Genomic DNA, 22,024 nt, shown 5'->3' on the forward strand with positions numbered 1-22,024 from the left:
AGTTAAAATAAAAATCTTACTACTCATAAGATATTTTTTTTCAAAGTGGTGATTAAATTATTTTATTAGACTATATTATAATTAAATAAATAATGATACTTAACACACACATCAACGTTATATTTTGTTTCTAAATTGTACTCACTGTTTAGAAACCTGGGTACACTAATTTAACAATTATCATATATGTATACTATTAAACTGTTATCGTGAAATGAGAAAACGAGAAGGATGATTATGTGAAAAATAATTATTAAAGAGCTCTTCAGTAAGCATTATAATAATATTATTTTTTTTGTGATATATTATTTATAAGTTTTTGTTAAAAAACTGCTCATTCGACTTTTTTTTAAATAATGAATTTATTCAAATTCAAATTTTTGGAATTTTTAAATACACTTTATACCTTAGAGTCTTGTGGTGATAGAAACTTCTGTTTTTCAAATGAGAACCCTCATTTTTCTTATAAATTATTTAGTAGATAATTTTTTTGAAAATGTCGATATAATTAATTCAAAATTCATATGAGTAGTTTCTTAGTTATTAAAATGTTTGTACTCAAGATAATAGTATTCTTAAAAATTGTTTAATAAAAGTATAAAATAGTTTTAATATTGGAATTAGTATTTAATATATTTTTATAAATTATTCATGTTGATAGATCAATATTCATGACTGCTTTTTTCAAATCACCATAACCACCATAACTTATAAATCCATTACCATAGACCTTTTATCCTTAGAACACAAAGTTAAACAATTCAAAAACTACTCTTAAGAATTTTGATTCCGATACTTCAATTTTTCAGAAAAAATATCCATTAAATAACTTACGGTTGAAAAGGAGTGTTCTCATTTGAAAAATAGAAATTTGTATCTTCACAGAATACTCCTTAATCAGGAGAGCAATATATAGGCTGACAGACCATTTTCGGTCAGAATCAATTTTGGTGTACCTACAATGATTAAATATCATTGAGTTCAAATTTAATACAATAATTAAGGTGACCAATTCGACACTTACTGTACGGCAGAGTGCTACACATTTGTGCATCGTTTTTAATAATGAAAACTTTAAAATAGATAAAGCTTGGTTTTATATCGTATAATAATGTTGGTGCAATGATCATATTAATATTATTGATTTGATATAATTACTTACTAAATTTACCTAAACATTTAGTTTTATTTGTGTTTCGATAACTTTGTAATCTGTACATATGTGGCATATAAGTGATGACATTTATTTATTTTAAACATTTAGAAAACTTGAAAACGAAATGGAAGAGCACCGCCCAGTGACGGCATTTCGTCGTGAATTTATGTGCTTATGGTGTTAAAATTAAATTAGGTTTCAAAGCTATTTTCGTCTGAGGTTTCTAGTGGGGATTCCGGGAATAAAGTTTGTTAAGAGGTTATGAACAAGGATATTACTGTGGTTTTAAAGGTAGTTTGAAATAAAGTTTTTTGGTTGTTCCTGTTATTTTGGTAATGTAAAGCCCTTTGGCTTGACTGTTTGAAATGTTCAGAGAAAATCAGCTATTAATCTGTATATTTTATTTTGTAATATTAAAATGTTTAGTGTATTTGACTTTTAATCTAAGCCACATATTTGTATACTTAACATCCAAATGTGTTTGGGTAGTCAGTTGTAAGGTTTAGTTTTAAAGTGGATTTTTGAATATACATATGCCTACTATAAACCATATTTGGTACACTAAATTCAAGTGTTTTTTAGTATTCTTAATTGCAGTTTATCAAATATACACAAATTGATCTAAAACAAGACATTATTATTTAATTAAATCTTATATTATATATACGTTACATCATTTTTCTTAACTATTTATATTTTGATTAGGTACAACGCTTTAATTTAAGACAAACTGAAAAGTGAAAATGTATAACACGATGTGAATTTATTTTATATTATTCACCTATAGATGTATTTAAAATATGAGTTTATACAAAGATAAAAAGCTCATCTTTAAAAAAAAAATTCCTAAAATCTGGTAGTTATTGAAATACTTTTAGTTGAAATACTCATGTATTCAAATAAAAATATAAAAAGTTAAATATTAAATATTAAATCATTTTTTACATTTCTCACCTAACCTTTGACTTACAATATTATTTGTACCTTACTGACATAATAAAATAGATTTGTTACTATTTATTTTATTTGTTTTGGCAATAGTATGTAAAAACAGATTGTAAAGGTATAAAATTAATAATTATTATAAAAGTGTTTACTTTAATTAATATTATTACCTTAACAACTATTTTTTTTGTAGTTTTGAGTTACTAACTTAAATGTTAATTAATTAATTCCCAGTTTCATAAAAAAATTTTTTTTTTTAATCATAATGTACGTTATATTAAAATGTATTGATACAATATTTTTTTTTTTATCCATTTTAGTAGGTACGGTACACATGCATAAACTATAATATTTCACAGTAAATATTCCTAAATTTAACAAACTATTTTGTTATAATTACTATATTGTAATATAATAATATAATATAATTGTAATGTTTTGTTTAGTTGATGAAAGTGTTAATAACGTTTGTCCCAGCCACTTGAATCTACTCCAAAATTATGATGATTATTTCCGGATTCTCTGTTTCCTTCTGAAATATATATTTTAAATATTAATTTTAATCATTTCATGAAAAAGGTTAATCATATTATCGTACTTCGATTGTAAATTATAATAATCAATATTAAATGTACATATTCTAAAAGCAGTTGTATACTTTAATACTAATGATGATGAATTATAAATTAAAATCGTCCATTAAAATAGTATGAAGATTGATAAACAAGTAGGTACACATTTATTCTTATATCATGTTCAGAAATATTAAAGTATATGACTGTCATAAATTGATACCAGTCCCTTACGCCATAACTTTAAGTGAAGTATCAAACAATTGTTAGGAATGTTTAGATATACTACTTCTCCTATAGCCAAGGTATAAAATGCCAGTTCCCATTACCTGTCAAACTATTGAGTGGATTTTAAAAAAATACATGATAGCAGGTATATTACATAATATGTCTTTATGAGTTATGACCTTTATAGTTCATGCAAATAAATGAAATAAAATAAAAATATTAATTTATTATTATTTATAACGGCTATTACTATTTAGTATTTACTCGTTGTAAATATTTTGAGCTAAGGACCTTTATTTTTTCACATATGTGTTAACAACCTAATCTCGTCAAGGAGTCTAGGTAAGGATATAATTTTGAAAGTTATTTAAACTTGTCAGTGTTTATTAATGACACATTAATATATTATACTAAATGGGCCTAAATATAAAAGTGGTTTAATCTGACACAGATGAAAATATATAAATATAAAAATAACTTGAAACGTGAAATGGTTAACCATATTTAAAATGGTCTCACATTTCAATAAATTAGTTATGTAGGTGTGTTGGTGTAGTATAATTGTCATGTTGAACAATTTTTATTGTGGTTTCACGAAAGTGGCTAACATGATACAAAATATGTAAGAACTACGTAAAGGTCCACTATTTCCTAACTAAAAATGTAAATTTAATTTTGTAGCAACTTACAAATAAATACTACAAAGCAATAAATGTAAAAAAAAAATATTATTCAGTGAAATACTGTAGTCCATAGGTAACTCAGTCACGAAAAGTTATGATGGATCCATTTTCAAAAGGTTCCAGCTACAAGCTATGTTCGCATTATTAAAGAGTTGCCCTTAAATATAGATTTAACCATATTTGCTTCATTCATTTTAGAGAAAAAAAAAAAAATAGTTTACACTCATTAAAAACTATTTTAAAATTAAAAACATAATACAAACTAATATAATAAGTATAATAGTTTTAAAAAAGTCGTAAAACAATCAATTACTTTGTTGCTGTTACACTCAAATAAATACTATATGATTTATCCGTGTTTAATTGTATAAGATAATTTTGTTCATCATATTTGCCGTTCAGATAAATAAAATATTATATTTACTATATATTAATTTTACATTTTAAGGTAAGTACTAATCTTTATCAAATGGATAGTGTTAAATATGAACCCCTTTAGACATTATTTAATAAATGTCTTGACTACTAGATCAATCCTTGTTCCTAAAATATATATATTCGTTCGATATAATAATAAGCAACATTTGCACATAATCATCTACTAGCGATGAACAATTTTCCGGTATACTATTATAATAATATGGTGTATCAAAAACGTTGAGTAAGCAGTTTAAGGTATACCTACTGTTAAATGTTAAAAAAAAAAATTAAATTTCATACGTAATAAATAGTGTTTGCAGTTGTACCTACAACGAGTAAACACGTTTACTTTAAGTTTGAAATATTTCACAAATGTTTTAAGACGCTACATCTCGCGGCGAAACGTTTGAGAGCTAAAACTAACATACTTTATACAATTGAAGACAGTCTTGACTGCATTCATGACTGCGTCCGTATACAAATGAACGCGTTCACGAAAGAGTTCTTTTCCGGACGCCTTAATTCCACCCAGTGCTTTTATTAAGTTATTTACTTCACCGACGCCGCCGCCGCCACGTGATACAAGATGAGCTCCACCGGCGTGCCGTCGTTTGTGCACGGAGAGCCTACTCCTCGCCCACCCGCACAGCCAATGTCTCACAAAACTTAATGCATTCCCGAACACACGAAAAGGTGTTTATTACGTAAGCATAACACGCGTCTCCTGAACCCGGCAGCGTTTCTAAGCCCCGCAACACTCCTATTCGCGTTGAATTCGCAATAATAGTTATAACTATTTCAATCCATTCGCATTGAGTTTCCGAACATTTTTTTGCCACCCATTCAATGTATACTTTGAGTTTTAGTTTTGCCATTTCCCAGTTCTATATTATGTAATATGAAATTCGGGAAACGGTTATTCTCTATAGTGTAATCAAGTTTAAAAATTATGATCTCATAAATATTCATTTCAGTATTATATTACCTACCTATACTAGCTATTTTCTCCACTAATATTCTAATATGTTTATTGTGTACACCTATTTATAATATATATTATAGGTATGTAATAATTCATAAACAATGTATAAGTTAAATTCATTTGTAGTATAAGACATTTTTTTAAAACTCGTGATTAAATGAAAAAATTAGTTTATTGCTTAAACATAATTTAGTGCTTCAACCAAACCTAACCTAACCTAACCTTCATTGTTTCTTAATATCTCTTATTATTCTATATTTTAATTAATTATGTGTACCTATTGCCCGGGAGTGTAACATATATACTGTCATGGAGTCAGAAGTATGCTTGTGTCACAAATTAGAACCAAAGAAAAATACTTAACTATAGTAGTCTAAAAATAGACTCTCAGATAATACTATAATAGTACCTTAATAACAATTTACGAAATATTACTGGGGTTCTGGTCTATGAGGCCCGTGTACATTATTTTGACATGTTCGAAATTTTGAATTTTCCGTGTGGAAATGTCTTTTAAGAATACTATGAAATATTATGCCAAATAACAAAAAATGTATGATAAAAAATTTTCTTTTTATATTTTGGCAAACATACAAAGAAATACCTATATATGAACGGAAATTTTACCGTGTACAAAATTATGTACAAGTGACAGTGAACGTGACATTGACTAAAGATGATAAAAACCTTACGAATACAATTAACGTATTTTTAAGTATTATACCAACTTGGAATCACGGTTTTCATCATCCCCATAATTCAACATGGATTAGAACTTGCTTGTTGTTTTTATTCCACAATAGTGTCCCATATGGCCAGTGGCTATTATCAAGACAATAATGTTTTGAGCATTTTATTTTTTATTTTTGTATTTCGGTGTAAATATTATTCATAATGTATGCTTTTTCAATTAATTTTTTATAATTTTTTTGCAAATAACTAATGTTGACGTTAACTTTAAGCTGTAATGTCAATATGTCATTTACAATTTTTAATTAAAGTTAAACAATGAAAAAAACAAAGCGTTAATAACATTTGCACTGTATTAGTCTTTTCATCCGGCCTTTGACAGCAAATAAAACTCAATATTCTTAAAGACCATAATCGTGCGTGTTTCACAGTTGTCGCAATAAATTAAAACAGAGTGATATGCCCAAAGACAGATTATAATAACATCGTCTTTATTTTTCTTCTTATACATAACACCATGCTATGTTATGTAATTATGTTATCTTAAATACTCAGGTCCAATTTAATTCTCAATCCATAGTCTGCACTAGTTCACTCAGATTTAAAATAAAAACCGTAGAAGGAATGGCCAAATCCTGTGCAAACGATTTCGCTTACATCTATAAAACCATCAAAATCCTATAATATCCTCTCTTTATTCCATCATCACCCTAGGTAATCCTCTTCGTAGATTCAAGAGGAAATAGTGCAGAAACTAAATCTTCATTTTTATATAAAAAAAATTCATTGCTAATATTATAAAATAAATAAAAACCAAGTGTAGACTGTCAAATGACAAAGTGTAATCATTGGGGTACCTACTTTTCTTCTTGTGTATTGTCATATCTCATAAAATTAAAACAAATTACCATATTATATTATGTAAGCCAATGCATATTAATATATATTATTATAAAAAAATTTTAAAAATAGGTACGTGGGTCCACTTTACGGTGGTACCATTATGATAGATTTATAAGTCATAACAGGGCTATTGATCTCCAAAGTCTTTTTTGGCTAGTACCTCACGGGAAGGTGGTGCAATTATTTATACTTACGTTTTTTGTACATCAAAAAGTGTACGGTCGCTCCGGGAATCGTGTAATCATAACCGTATCGGTCCGGTTCGTTGAAGATATTAGTCTGGTAGGCCTCGGCTCCCTGCTGCTGTCCGCCATAGCCTGTCGACTGCCACCTTGATTGTCCACCATACGCCGGACTTCGCCCAAAATTTCCGCCGCCGAATCTCGCATCACCGCCATACCCGCGCTGTTGGCCCACACTGCCGCCAAACCCTGGCTGCTGGTGATGGTTTCCCATCGCACCAGCCCCGGGGTGCATGTTGTCACCGTTATATGGATATGCAAGGACGTGACCGCATGCGACCATCATGCACAGCAAAACCTACGACGTGAACCCATATTACTGAGAGATAATTGGTAGGATAAATGAAATGGCAAGCAATGTGAACCGTCTAACGGCGGTTAGCTATGGATATTATTAGATGGATACATTATACCTATATATATATATATTGAGGTGTAAATATTACAGCGACAGAGTTAGAGTCTTTCGAACATTTCAAAAATTAAATTTTAAATTTGTATTCAAAGTGTTTCTTGACTGGTTGTAGCTGCAGAACTAGATTAGTTATTATATTAGAAAGTATGCATGTGAGGCCGTTTAGATATTAAGACTCTTTACGCTTAATTGTGTTTGGCAGATATTTGTTGTACCCACTCTGAAGGCACTACGCATAAATCAATGACTGAGATATCTGCATTTGATAATTTATGTGGAGGAACACTTGAATAATATGATTAATTATGTTTTCCAAAATAGCACGTACCTACTACTTATAGCCGAACAGCTTTGATCATATCGTGTAATATCATATACTTTTATGGTTTTGTTAAATCTCCTGTTTTGAATTTTAAACCCAATAATATCGTAGATTTCTATAACGCAACATTTATTTTTCCTTAATATACTGCATTAATAGTAATAATTGTTATTATACCTTATTGGTGTTATTAGTCTATGAAATTATCTTTTTGGATATTTATTCCACATATCACGTTTAGAACTTATTACTGAATATTTTTACCTAAATAATTTCTAACCCACTGATAAGTGATAACTGATAAGTGCATAGAGCTTTCGGACTTTGAAAATAAGTAAGAATTAGTATGTCGTGAAGTAGTGAAGCTAATGTTGTTGTTTTGTTCAAACTTAATTTGGAAATAATTTTCCGGTCTATAGGAAAAATAATGATATTATCGAATGCTTATTTCTCTCTTAGTTATTTTTAAGAATAATATCTACTAGCGATAACTTAATATTTGGTGTTCAAATGTACACAAAACAATTTTAACAGTAAAAATAAATTTCTATAAAATATATTTATGAAATATATAGAAGTATATAATACTATTTTGTTGTATATAATCAATATTTTAATATGACCAAGTGATTTTTTTCCCAAACAATAGAAAAAATAAATTAAATGGCATATACGAGTATAATATCTTGCATGGAAAGAAAACACCATATAAAAATACAATACATTAATATTCTTAACGTTCAAGTAAAGTTTATATCACAATATATATAATAATGAAAAGACACTTTCAATAGCAAATTAAAGGAAAACAAAAAGTATGATTCGGATTCTTTGTTGATCCAAAAATACCCACGAGATATCCAAAAAAATATATACATCATGTTCATAATAGACTGGCAATAAACTCTGTGAAATATATTTTTTTTTTTATTATAAACCTAAAAAATTGTTATGTTAACTTGTTTGTTCACGTTTTAGGGTTCGGTTCGTTGACGATGAAAAATATAATGAAAATGTATGAGCTATAAAAATTAATAATATTATACGCGTTAAAAAATCTAACCGATAAATACCTCAACGACATAGTACATTAGTATGAAAATAATATACTCCTATAAATTATCCAAACGAGAAACAAACTTTTGGTCTTACCGAACAGCGTACAGCGGTGATCATTTTGTCTTCTTCGGCGGACGAACTGAGCAAATCGACTACTACGATGTATATCGAACGGTTGCGAACTTAGGTCTCGTTAAAGACTATGCGAGTTTATATAGGTACACAGATAAAGACGATATTTCCGAAAACCGTTGACCTTGGCCATCAACCAGGTCGTGCACGTCAAGTAGTGCCTTCCTCGCGTCTCCTCATACGTCGGATAATCGGATGGACGGACAATAATAAATACGTCTAATAGCTTACTCTCGGTATTTAATTATTGTTATTATTACTAATATGATTGTTATTATTATCAAGCGCGCCGCAATGCACCACACAATTATATTTGTCAAAAGCGCACACTCCGCCGACGCCGCCGTCACCTTGGTCCGCCACCTTCGATATCCGTTGTCGTGACTCGTCAGACCGCCATTTGCGAATCAGGCGCCTTTTATGACGTATAATAGCGTTCACTGGTCTTAAACGATAACTAGGAAAACCCACCGCCTCAAGTCGGTTTTTGCCAGGAAGCGTTCCGCGGTATAATAGCCGGCGTAGGTACCCCCGAAATTAGGTTTAAAAATAAAAATAATAATGATGAGTTGTGTGTGTGGGGTGGCCGGAGGCGGCTGCTATTATTCGAAATCGTTGAACTCCAAAGATTATCCCGCAGAGACATGTACGGAGTTCAGTACTCCCAGAATCAGTATACGTACACGTAATATGTGGTTATCACTGTGGCACTACGGCTATTATTAAGACAATTATTATTGTTCACCGCGAGCTCACGCATTCCGAATTCCGAAGCATCTCGTGGTTTGATCTGAAACTACTGGAAAACTATCTACACATACCGCTTATTACGACATTTTTTTGGGGATATTTTCTATCCGCTGGTCCTGCGTAAAACCTTTTTGAATATTTTTTTTTTACCGCTCGTGAAACGAGTTTTTTGACAAAAAATTAAAACACAAGCCGAACACGCGCTTAACAGCCCCATCGGATATTTTATCAAGAAAATTCGACATTTCCATACTGCCGACGAAAACTTTTCACGAAAATCGCCCGCACGGTAATACCGTGTCGATGGCAAGGCTGCCAGCGCGGCGTCTCGTGCTTACGCCGCCAAACGTCGAACGCGCCGCAACGGCAGGCACGAGAGCGTTCAGTATACCCGGAAAAGCGTGCGGTGCGGTCCCTTCCGAAAATTACGGTGTCGGTCTTCGGTCGGACCGTTTGTCGAGACACGGTACATTTGTTTACGTACTTCTTTACGTCCGACGAAATTTGTTCGTAAATGATCTTAGGATTTTAATTTCATCAAAATTGTTTCTATAATAAAAAAAAATATTTAAAAAAGCACACATACCTTGTAAGTATATCTAAATTCGAATTTATGTTCTGTTATTTTCCCTCAACAAACCGTGTGTTAGTTATTCAGTAATTGATAGTTTCCAATGCGTATCTGCTATATATTTATGCGTAGTCGTATATATACATTATTGCGTGTTTATAATCAATTCATTATCATAACAGATTTCCTACGCCAATAAAATCGTTACTATTTTTAAGTTGTATATTTTCGTTCCTTAGTTTTCAAATTCCGTAACAAAGTCGTAACTATAATATTGAGTAGAAATTAACTACGAAGTCATTTTTCTTCATCATTTTATTATTATTATCTTTATTCAGCTGCTAAAGTAGAAAATAACAAATAACAATAATTAGTCTTGGACACATTCCCAATGCATAAAAGTCAACATTTTATCATAATCGTTTATTTGTTAAATCCTCCTTAAATAGCTCATAAAGAATATAATTTGGTTTAACATAGTAAAAAGTACTTTCACTTGATTTACAATTATCTTATAATGATCTGTTCTTAATATATACAAAAGAAAAGGAAATAACATGTTCTCAAGGCTGTTTTAATACCTATTATTAATTTGATGGTTTTGAGAGACAAACATTTGAATAATGAGATGATATTTAATAGTTTAGCTCTATTTTTAAATACGTGTCAGTCATTAATGTTAAACAAAATATTAAATTATTTTTTAAACGTGATAATTGTTTACACTTTTTACATTTGAAAGGATTTATTAATTAATTAGCTACAAAAATGCCTTGATCATATTAATCATACAATACTATATTTAGATTTTATAAAAATAATCCATAAGTAGGTCCGCATTATTAAAAAAAATACCTAGGAATACATATGCCAACATACATAGTTTAAAATTAAAATAATTGTTTTGTTGGTAGCTATTTCAGATTTTAATCAAGATTTATATTATGAAAATATCCCTATCAACTCATTTCTCATACTATTTATCATAGGTACTTTGGCAGTTCATAAATACTAAAAAATAAAAATGTTTTAACAATTCATTTTTAAACAATATATTAAGATGGTAGGTATATATTATAATATACTATTATACAAATGTATACTTTTTTTTGTTACATTTAATAATTACAATCCATATTCCATAGTAGTATAGTAAAATAAAGATTTCATGGTTAAGTGACGGGAGTACTCAGTACCTAACACAATTGGAAAGGCTGCACTCATTATGTACCACCCGACAAAAATAAATATTTAAATACATATTGTGCTACACAAGTATGTTATGAAAAATGTACTTATATACCTATAAAAACTACAACTGCCGTTAAATTTCTGAATTTCTAGCTTTTACCGTTTGGACTTGGTTATTATTCTAGGATATACAAAACAATTCGGTAAAATATCGTATTCTTAGAATGAGCAATTCATTATGCAGATAGTTCAAAATGTTTAAAAAACATTTTTATTTTATTTTGCCACTATTTAATACATATAAAGATCAATCTTTATTTATTTATTTTTTAAATTATAAATTGAATTGTAAAAATTAATATGAATAAAATCTAAGCATAATATGAAATAACAATGTATTACTATTTATTAATACAACAACAAATATATTATTTATTAGTGCATGTGTGTTATAGACACTGTGATGTAGGGTATTGCATGACAATTTTCGATCGATATTTACATCGGTTTGTAATACAATTTTTTAATAGTCACAACTTACTAGACCCGTGTCCACCTGTCAAAGAAAGATATTATGGTACTGCTTGTCGTATACGAATTTCATTTGCTAGTATTACTTCCTTATACGAAAAAAATGTGAATTAAAAATGTTGAGAGTGCCCTTTATTTTGTAGTCTCTAGACAAAAGAAATAACCAAACACATTACTTCTATAAAACACAATTATTATAAGATGTAGTCTTACTACGAAAATTATTTCTAAAAAAATATCAATAAACAGTATGCAAAACTATATGAAATAAAATATATTTGAATTTTTTCGATGTACAAAATTAATATCTCTATTATTTCGAGCGTTTGATATTTATGTTATTATAATATCACTACGGTCGAATAATAGTGAACATTTCAAAATTTGGACACTTTGTACTTGTAAACATATAAAGAATAAAGTACCTAACGACACCTGTTGTCATGACAAATTATTTAAAAATGTTGTTAAGTATTAAGTGTCATACAATTTCAACTAAATCGAGACCAAAACTCATCGAATATAGTTTTCATTACATTATTATATATTATATTCAACGTACTTGATGTAAATTATAATGATTTGTGTATATTGTAAACATTTTTTATAGACATTGTACTTAATAACATGTTTAGCATTATTTGTCATGATTTAATATTTGTACCTATATATAATAATTGTATATATATTGATGTATATTAAATTATTAGGTGCCAAATAATGTTCAGATTTCTTTTTAATTCTTAATATTTTTAATATAACATGTCAAGATGGGTTTGTATTACACTGTGGACGCCGCTTACAAGACTCACGGATATAAGGTTCAGTCGCTAATTAGACTCAAAATCGTCTGAAACGGTCAGGACGTATCCAAATACATTATAAAAAATTCGGTTATACGACTCAACACTCCGTTTATAAGACTCAAATTTCGTAAAAAAAATGGTAAAAAATAAACATTTTTGGTTAAAATTTAGAAATAAATTAGTTTTTTGCCTAATTATATGTGTATGTAGGTAAATACAACAAATTTTATCGCATTTCAATTTTTCCAATATATTTCCGGAATATTAGTTTATAACTCAAAACAAACCAAAATTATAATTTTTTAATAAATAATAAGTAGCAGGTACATTATACAAATATATTTTATAATTTTTTATTAATGTATGTAATCATTTTAATATTTATTTTAATAAAACAGAATTTTTTTAATTTATTCAATAATAAGTATGTAATATATAATATGTATTAGAGTATTAAAATTAAAGCAAAATATGTAGTAAAATAAAATTCATAAATATATAATTTAGTTTTTTTTCCCACTTCGCCTATAAGAGGCGTCCACTGTATACACCATATAGATAAGGTTTCGGTACTATGTACATTTAAATGTATATAATTGTACAAAATGTCCGCGTCCTACAATGAACATTTTTACTCGGCCCTACAAAGTGTCCGCTTTTTGCAATATTAATTTTTACCCGGCCGTACAAAGTGTCTATGTTTTGTATTTAAAACAATGGACCGCACAAAGTGACCGTTTACCGTTTGTGTGCGATGAAAACACCAATATACCTACCCTAATTTCTTTTGTTTATGATACCTATGTTTGAGGATTTTAGTTTGAGCTCTGTGTAAAATACTTTATACTAGTTATAGCCTATAAATAATAATAATAAAATGTAAAAACAAATATACACAAAAAATACGAAAACACTTTTATCCTTTTTTTAAATAGAATATTGCTTTAATTCAAAAAAAAAAAAAAATGTCGTGAGAATAATAAATTACAATTAATTTAACATCTCATTATCTCTCTCTCTCTCTCTCTCTCTATATATCTTTATATATTATATTGTACATATCAAATAAACAGTTACGACTTCATGGTCCATTAGTTTTTTTTTTCAATTTCCACTAAATTATTTTTTAAATTACATTGCATTATTTTTTTTCTAAGATTATCGAAATATTTCAATAATATTTTTTGCATCTGGTCCCAATACAGCATCCAAAAAGTAATTGCTTAGTTCCTCCTCTACAATATGCTTGTGAAATGAAATCATTATGCGTTGATACATGATGTATTTAGTTTCATGGGTTAGGTATAATAGTGGAAGTTCTTTTGCCATTAGAAAACCATATGTAATTCTGGTATGTCCAATAAGTTTATTTGGAATTGTTTTTTCTTTTGAAGTCGGGATCTTATCATTCATGTATTGTGTTTTTGATTTTCCTTAGTTTAAATTAATTTTTTCCCTCAAGTGTTCGCCATTTAACTTTGTTTTCAATATTATTCAAGTATAAGATATATATAATATATATTTAGATTGGTGGTAAATCAAAAAAAAATAATTTTTATAAAATATTCTATGAGAGAGTTTGTTGATTATAGAAACACAAAAGAATCCGAATATCTCAGATTAATATTGAATAATCTTCAAATTGTTTATTTTAATAATTTTGTATTTTTTTGCAATAAAATAAAAACTGAATAAATACCAAATAGTGTTTTTTATAATGTCGTATTCACCAGTAAATATAATTTGAAGAATAATTCTATTTTACTATTTAAATTAGTATTTGTAAACAATTTTTCATTCCAAATTTCTAATTGTATAACTTAATAATATAATAGGTGTATGTAATAGTAAACCATGACATTTGAATATTAGTTTAATAATTTCACACAAATTAAATAACATGTTATTTATAACTAAACATTTTATAACATCGAATGATTTGTTCATTTATGATAACTCATTACGAAGAGCTACAAAATAATCTTGAAAAAAACATTTGCAGATCACTGAATAACACCAAGGTGTATTTTCTTAGACAATATTATAACACATTTTATCATTATCTGTCAATAGGTTAGGTATGATACGGTCGTCGAACGCCTAATTTATTTATTGCCAGTCGGCTGTCGCCACCGTTGTCGCAGTGTCGAGTGTTTCGAAGATTACAACAGTTGTGTTGTGTGTATACGATATTAAAGTTTGTGTACGAATATTAATAATATATCTAATCGATACAGAGGCCGATCGTCGTTTTAGCCGCTTGTTCTTGCCGTTGACTCGTTCTCTTACGACTTAAGGTTTTCTTTGCGCGTCAAATCAAGAAATAAATTGTTTTAAAAATCTCTGTGCGATTCCTTCCGGCTGTCGTCAATGGTGAGTTTTTAGTGATTTCCACCGCCGTATTGTCTGCATTTACACGGGTCGCAGTCGAGTCCGCGGGGCGCCATGACGGGACGGCAACGCCGCAAAGCCCGCGACCAATAGCGGGCGTCAGATTTGTTGACAGTCCGATGTTGCCACGTTCCAGCCGAAGCCGCCGTCGCCTAGTGCAATGGCCGCCGCCGAAATCGCAACCAAGATCGCGGTAAATCTCACAGAAAATCTCACGGCCAATATCACGGCAAATTTCACCGCCAATATAACAGGCAACGATACCTTGCTACATGACCAACAAAGCTCCGACCTGTACAAGGTGCCAGCCCTATTGGTTGTCGTTCTATCCGTGCTCTATGGTTCAATATCAGTGATCGCTGTGGCCGGAAACGGGTTGGTGATATGGGCCATCGTCACCAGCAAGCGGATGCGGTCGGTCACCAATCACTACTTGGCAAACTTGGCGTTCGCCGACATACTAATCGCACTCTTCGCCATACCATTTGAAGTAAGTGCAATCCTACATAAACACTAAACCCAATTCCTATACATGTCATCGTTATACTCCCGTTGGACCATCCCGCATGTTTCTGATGGTTAGGTCAAATATTTTACAACCATTATCTCACTTTAAACAATCATGCGCCGTAAATTAATTTATTCAGCTTAACCCATGAGTGCTCATATCATGCAATTACACAATTTATATCATAATTCATAAGCCATGAATATTGAATATTCTTACCACGTAGGTATGAATCCAACTAGCTATCAGATAGAAAACAACAATGAAAATAACACATAAATAAAAAATACAAATGATTATATTACAAATCACAACTACCTACAATATTGGATTTAATTCAAAATTAGTTTAAATTAATTTAAAAGAAATTTTACCATAATCTATAATATAGTTTTGAAGTTATTCGTGTAAATTGTATTGTGTTTAATCCCAAAGAAGGTCATTTTCCCCATTTCATAAAATTATCAAATATTCAGCAAACGATTATCAGTTCTGTAAGTATTGTTGTGTAAACATACACGATACACCCACTTCAACGACAACACTACTTTTCTAAATAGATACACAATAAACCACAAAATACGAAAAAAACAAAATTGAATTTTGAGAATTAAATGTCCCACAAAAGAATATTCTTCAAGTTTCTTTATAAAACAACATAATATTATGATACATAATTATAAATCTTTGTAATAAGATAACAAATAAATAAATAAATAAATAAATATAAATAATAAAAATTTAAATTAAAAAAATAAATTAAAATAATTAAAATATATTAAAATATTATTATAATATATTTTATTTATATTATAATATTAATTTATTAATATAAATCTTTATATACGATTTTACAGTTGATCCCTGTACTTATAATGTTAAGTGTACCAATCTAAGGACTTGTAGTTATTTTGTTGGTACACATTTTATTAGATTTAAATAATTAGTTTTTATTAATAAATTAGATATTAATTTCCTCAGTGAAAGCAGATTATTAATTTTTTTGAAGAAACTATTATTTTTTGAATTTGAATTTTTTTTGTTAATTTAATCTATGAATATCAAAACTTATTTTTAGTTTCTTATATAGAGAATTTTTTCTACACATTTGATATACTTACATGTATTTAATGTTGAACTAATAGGTATACTTTCATATTTGTTACTCTGTTAAAATGTCTGGTAAGAAGAGTATATAATATAAGGTTAGCAAAAAGTGTGTGTAAAAAGTATAGACGGAGCATAATATAACCACGAGATATAATCCCTTCCTTAACTATACTTTTCTTGACTAAACTCGAAATGGTTTTGTACATTTTTTTCATGAAAATATTCTCTTACTCTTAATATGAAATAAATACAATTTGATTACCATTGAAACTTAAAAATTTAAAACTTAGAAAAATATTATGTACCATTGAGTATTTTTTAAAATGCTTAGATGAATAAAACCCTACTTAAAACCACTCATATTTACTTCAAAAAGGAAATACATGATACTAAAATGTTAGTAATAAAATCTAAATATTTTATACATTTTTAATTTATAATTTACGTACAAGATTTTGTCTATGTTAATTTTACCGAATCTCAAATACACGGAAAATAAAATAAATTGTTTTAATGCAAGATGGTTAATAATAAAAAGTTACTAACAACATAAGTTATAAAAATACACAGTTTTCACAAAAAAATATTATAATGTTATTCTAGATTAAAGAAAAATATTATCATAGTATTTGAGCAAAATAGTTATTTAACATGCACAGTCAGGTGCTATAAAACCCAAAGTAAAAATACTTATTTAAGTGTAGGTATTCATAATACACTGTCATATTCAAATTTTGAATTCAATTTAGTTTTAAAAATATTTACTGTGAAATAAAAAATAATGTACGTTTCGTTGAATACAGTTGTAGGTTATGTACATTACTGTAATGCACAAGTCAATTATTAGAAATATTTTAAATGTACATCCCAAAATTGTTTTTTTTTTGTTGTAACTTATTTTTTTTTAAGTTTATTTATTTAAGAATAATAACCTAAAATAATTCAAAAATTCAAAAACCATTTTTATTCTATACAACGCATCCGATTTCACGAGGGCACTATTGTAATATGGACAAAATAAACTTTAGTGGTTCAACTCACAGTAATTTAATATAATATAATAATCATTTCCAATTCTCAATATTATAAAATGGAAAATATTAAATATGACTATTTACGTTAATAACATTTCATTACAATGTTGAACTTCGTAATTTCGGATTTTAATCGATTCCATTCAAATTGAAAACGGAATAGGAAATTTCTAAGGACAGAGCTAATGTCTAAAATGAAGGCTATAATACTTTTTTTTTTTTGAAATGTATAAAATAAATGAAAAGTAAATATAAATAAATGCATTCACCACGTAAATAATAATATTGAAATTATCATTTAATGAAAAAAAAAACGATACGGATTAGGAGGTCTCCAATAAAGCTAGGTACTTTATTCATTTGATATTACATTTTACTTTTATTGTACTATAATTAGTGAAAAGGTGGGAAATTTGGGACCTCTTCTAAATTGAATTAGGAAAGACTTATTAGAGACTGCTACAGTAGATTACTACAACTTTTAGGTGGGTATGTCATTTAAACAATAGCTGAACTCTGTATTTAGGTTCAGACATTCGGTGGTACTGGATATTTTAACAATAAACGTTTTAGATTTTTTGACTCTTGCCTTAATAGTTTCAAAAATGAATCGATTGATCTTGTTACGTGGATAAGTAATATTTTAGAAAATAAGTAGAATTTATCATTCCTACTATTATAACCAATATTTTTCTGAATAATTACCGCTCTGCCTCCGATCCTCCTTTGTGATATTTCAAGTCTATTGATTTCAATTTAGGTTTTTATTTTTCGAGAAAACGTTAATTTTATAGTTGTAGCTGTATATATCTATTTTTAAATGCTGCGAAAGAAGCAGATTATATTTTACCTAACAACTGATTTTTAATTTAATCAACTATATTATATAATATTTTTCGAAGGGCGTATTTTTAACTTGTTTCGTGATCGAATACAATTTGTGCGTCTATAAGAGGCGTTTTTCTACGTTTTAGTCTTGGAGTTTAGACCCAGAACTTTTAATTATTTTGACTTTTATACATTCAAAAAAAAAAATGTAAGATTATATGGTAATCCCGTCGAAGCAAACTTGATATTAAAACGGAAATCCGTGTTGAAGGAACTTTTTTCAGGAAACAGCGTATATTATAGAGATTACAACAAAATAGATTTTTTTCTCATAGAATTTAAATTAGATTAAAAGAAAAAACAAAGGTCTATGAAGTAAAAATCGTTATAAAATATTAAATTCAGACAATGCTTCTATTAAGTACTAGTTAGCTTTGATAATAATAATATATCTGCCATATATTTATACCAGACTTATGATACTGCATTTGTAATGGTATTTGTAGAGCATATTAAACAAAACCGTATACGATTTTATACTATAATTGTAATTAACGAATGGTGATGATGATAAATTCGTATTGTTATTGATATGACAAAGGTACTGGGTATATTAATGCTGCATATTGATGATAGTGTTTGTCGCTTGTCAGTGTAAATAAATGAATATGCCAATACATAATATATTGTATAAATGGTGAGTTTATTTAAGTCTTGCTACAATAATAAAACGACGGATATAGTATAGGATATTCAACTATTTTATAATCTCTTAATTCAAATCTAATTCAATTTGTTTTAGTGAAAAATTAATGCTGAACTGCCAAAACAATATTATGTTAGGATACCTATACCATTATACTAAGCCCGGACTATAAATCCAATGAAATCAAAGAATTGAGAAACATAAGATGATGATTGATCGTTTAAGTCTAATGACTTAAAAATAATTTATCATAATTTTTATTAGTTTTTTTAAAAATAATATGACAACCAACTTAAATTGTAACAAAAAATATATATATATTTACCTATATAGATAATATGTTCAGTATTCACATAAATGTGTGTTTGTATTATTATTTTAGTAGGTTCATTAGTACAAACACTGAATTGCGTATAGGAACACAATAATAGTAAAACAAAGTTTCATACCATTTCACATTACACTTTTTTTTATTATTTAAGTCAATTATTTTTAAGTTTTAATTATACTAAAGATTACAGGAAAATTTTGAATTTTTGAAATACAAATTCATTATTACATTTATAATACCTATGTTATCAGCACACTTAAATAATTTGCACTACAGGTAGAGGTACCTATACTCAATTTTCTGTATCTTCTATATATTTATCAAAATATATATATAGGTATATAATTAAATAAATCAATATACACATACTTAACATAATATGTACCTTTCATGTTGCTTATTTATATAAACAGAAAAAAAAATGATTTTGGAGAAAAACTTAATACTTAAAGAATTAAACAAATAGAAGTCTGACAATTGTAATTATCATAAAGATAAATAAATAAATATTCATCATGCTGTCTATCTAGTCTGAAAAAATAACTGTAACCTTAGTTTTTTGTTGTTATCATTAAAATTTAATTTACTTTAAAGTAGTGTTGTAAGTATTTAATGTAATGTAATCAGAAATGTTTTTTTTAATTCTCAACTCTGATTTCAATATTATTAAATTACGGGAATCGTTGTACTAAATCTAGAAATATTTAGTTATATTATTAAGTTATTTGAAGAGAAAAATATGAGTAGAAAGTAGTCGTTCATGTTGAAATAAAATACGATGAGTATTGTTCAAAACGTAGGTAGGCCTATGTTAAATAGTCATTGCAACACCCTGGATCAAATAATATCATGTAGGTATTCCTACGAAGTATAATGTATATAATTTAGTACATCAAGTTGATGTTTTACTCGCGTGTACGATACTTGCAAAAAAACAAATTATAGGTATCTAGAACATTGGGTAATACGGTAAACCGTTGGAATATGATATCATGAAAATTTGCATAAATATATATTATTTTAATATGATTAAACAGTTTAAATAATTTAAATATTATATTAGTATAATAGTTGAAAGTTATAAAAAATCATATGATTTTAAGTCACATGGAAATATATGGATACTTAGCCTCATCAAACGTCTTATATATTCGTCCTAAAGACGAATGGAAAATTATTGTATATTTTCCTTTATAATTATTGTATATTTTCCTTTATAATTATTGTTCAGAATGTTCATAAAAACGTTCTAATTAGAATATTTTTTTTTTGTAAAAATGGTAAATGGTTTTACTGTGAAAAATAATTTCTCACTTTTCGTGATCTACTTTTGTCAACCACTTGCCATTATTTTAAAAAAAAATTCCCAGAAAGCTTACTTCTGCAACATACAGAGTAAGTTTGAATCAAAAAAATCAAAAAAATCAATGACATTTCATTGTATACAGACAACCGATTCTGAGTGAGAGAGATGAACAATATTAATATACTTCAAACGATCATAAAATATAACCGTGTACATATGTATTATACTATTATAGTATTATCTATATTTTTAAATTACTGCAGTAAGAACAACTTGTGAGGTCATTTTATCACGTTTTCAAGCTTTAAGTATCTAAATTGGTAATTTTATGAATTGTAAGTACCTACAATATATCCTAGCTAATTTATGAAGTTTTAGTCACCTAATTATATAATATTACCCAACCAAATTATAATACATATTAAATGTGTGGGTTGGAATACAATTTTGCATACAGGTACCTGTGCAAAATATTTCATCTCATGTTTTTTTCCTAAAATTTCTGATTTTTTTAAGTGTATTTCTTTTCTAAGAAGAATATTTTATTTTCAAACGAATTTAACTATGATCTTTGTTAAAAGCAATCGATTTCTTACTCTGCTTAAAATCTAAAAATTGCAGTCCCGGATTAAGATTAGAATAAAAAAAAATATTATTGGCAACAACTCAATTTTGTTAATTGTTCGTCGGTCATCGGCGCGCAACACGTAAAACCCGAAGCACGATTATCGTTCTTATTAATATACTCTGTTTATACGTTGTACAAAAACGATACTACAGACGATGCACGCTTAGAACTTATAATATACACTTACACAAGGATAACAAAATATAATTGTATGGACAAACAGAGTATTGTTGTTATTACGTGTTGTTTGCCAACGTTAAACTTAGATATAATATGTAGAATAACATAATACTAACATTCATAACATCAGAAATTACAATTGCCAGTACGAAACAAATGAGTTTTACCCGCGGCGTGGCGTCGAGAAGACCAAACTATAAAAGTTTAGGTAGTAAAATGTGTTTACTACTTTTCGACAAATGCTGATAAATTGTCCGGCAGATTGGCGTACAATAAATTGATACACACCACGCGCGTGCGCACATATTACACACATCATAATATTTTATAATATAGGTACGTGAAAATGCCAATACGGAACTACTTTTACGGTCCTTTCACGTAAGCCTATAATAAAGCTGTTT

At 28.2% G+C, this 22,024-nt stretch overlaps 2 protein-coding genes across 2 annotated transcripts in view; one reads left to right on the forward strand and one right to left on the reverse strand.

Moving 5' to 3' along the window:
• Positions 1-2,491: 2,491 nt before the first annotated feature.
• Positions 2,492-8,819, reverse strand: LOC111036310 (keratin, type II cytoskeletal 2 epidermal-like). The gene is made up of 3 exons (XM_022318305.1): positions 8,711-8,819; positions 6,774-7,119; positions 2,492-2,633 (listed from the first exon to the last, which is right to left on the reverse strand). The coding sequence occupies exons 1-3, from the start codon at positions 8,732-8,734 to the stop codon at positions 2,560-2,562; spliced, it is 444 nt and encodes a 147-aa protein (XP_022173997.1). The 5' UTR covers positions 8,735-8,819; the 3' UTR covers positions 2,492-2,559.
• A 1,068-nt stretch (positions 8,820-9,887) lies between these two features.
• LOC111036302 (tachykinin-like peptides receptor 99D) overlaps positions 9,888-22,024 on the forward strand; it is a 52,408-nt gene continuing 40,271 nt past the window's right edge. Inside the window, exons 1-2 of the mRNA XM_022318295.1 lie at positions 9,888-10,088; positions 14,672-15,479. Of these exons, the coding sequence (XP_022173987.1) occupies positions 15,150-15,479 (330 nt within the window). The 5' untranslated portion in view covers positions 9,888-10,088; positions 14,672-15,149. The remainder of the gene's footprint in view (positions 10,089-14,671; positions 15,480-22,024) is intronic.

This window comes from Myzus persicae, unplaced genomic scaffold (genome assembly GCF_001856785.1).
Source record: "Myzus persicae strain clone G006 unplaced genomic scaffold, MPER_G0061.0, whole genome shotgun sequence".
Classification (NCBI taxonomy): Eukaryota; Metazoa; Arthropoda; class Insecta; order Hemiptera; family Aphididae; genus Myzus; species Myzus persicae.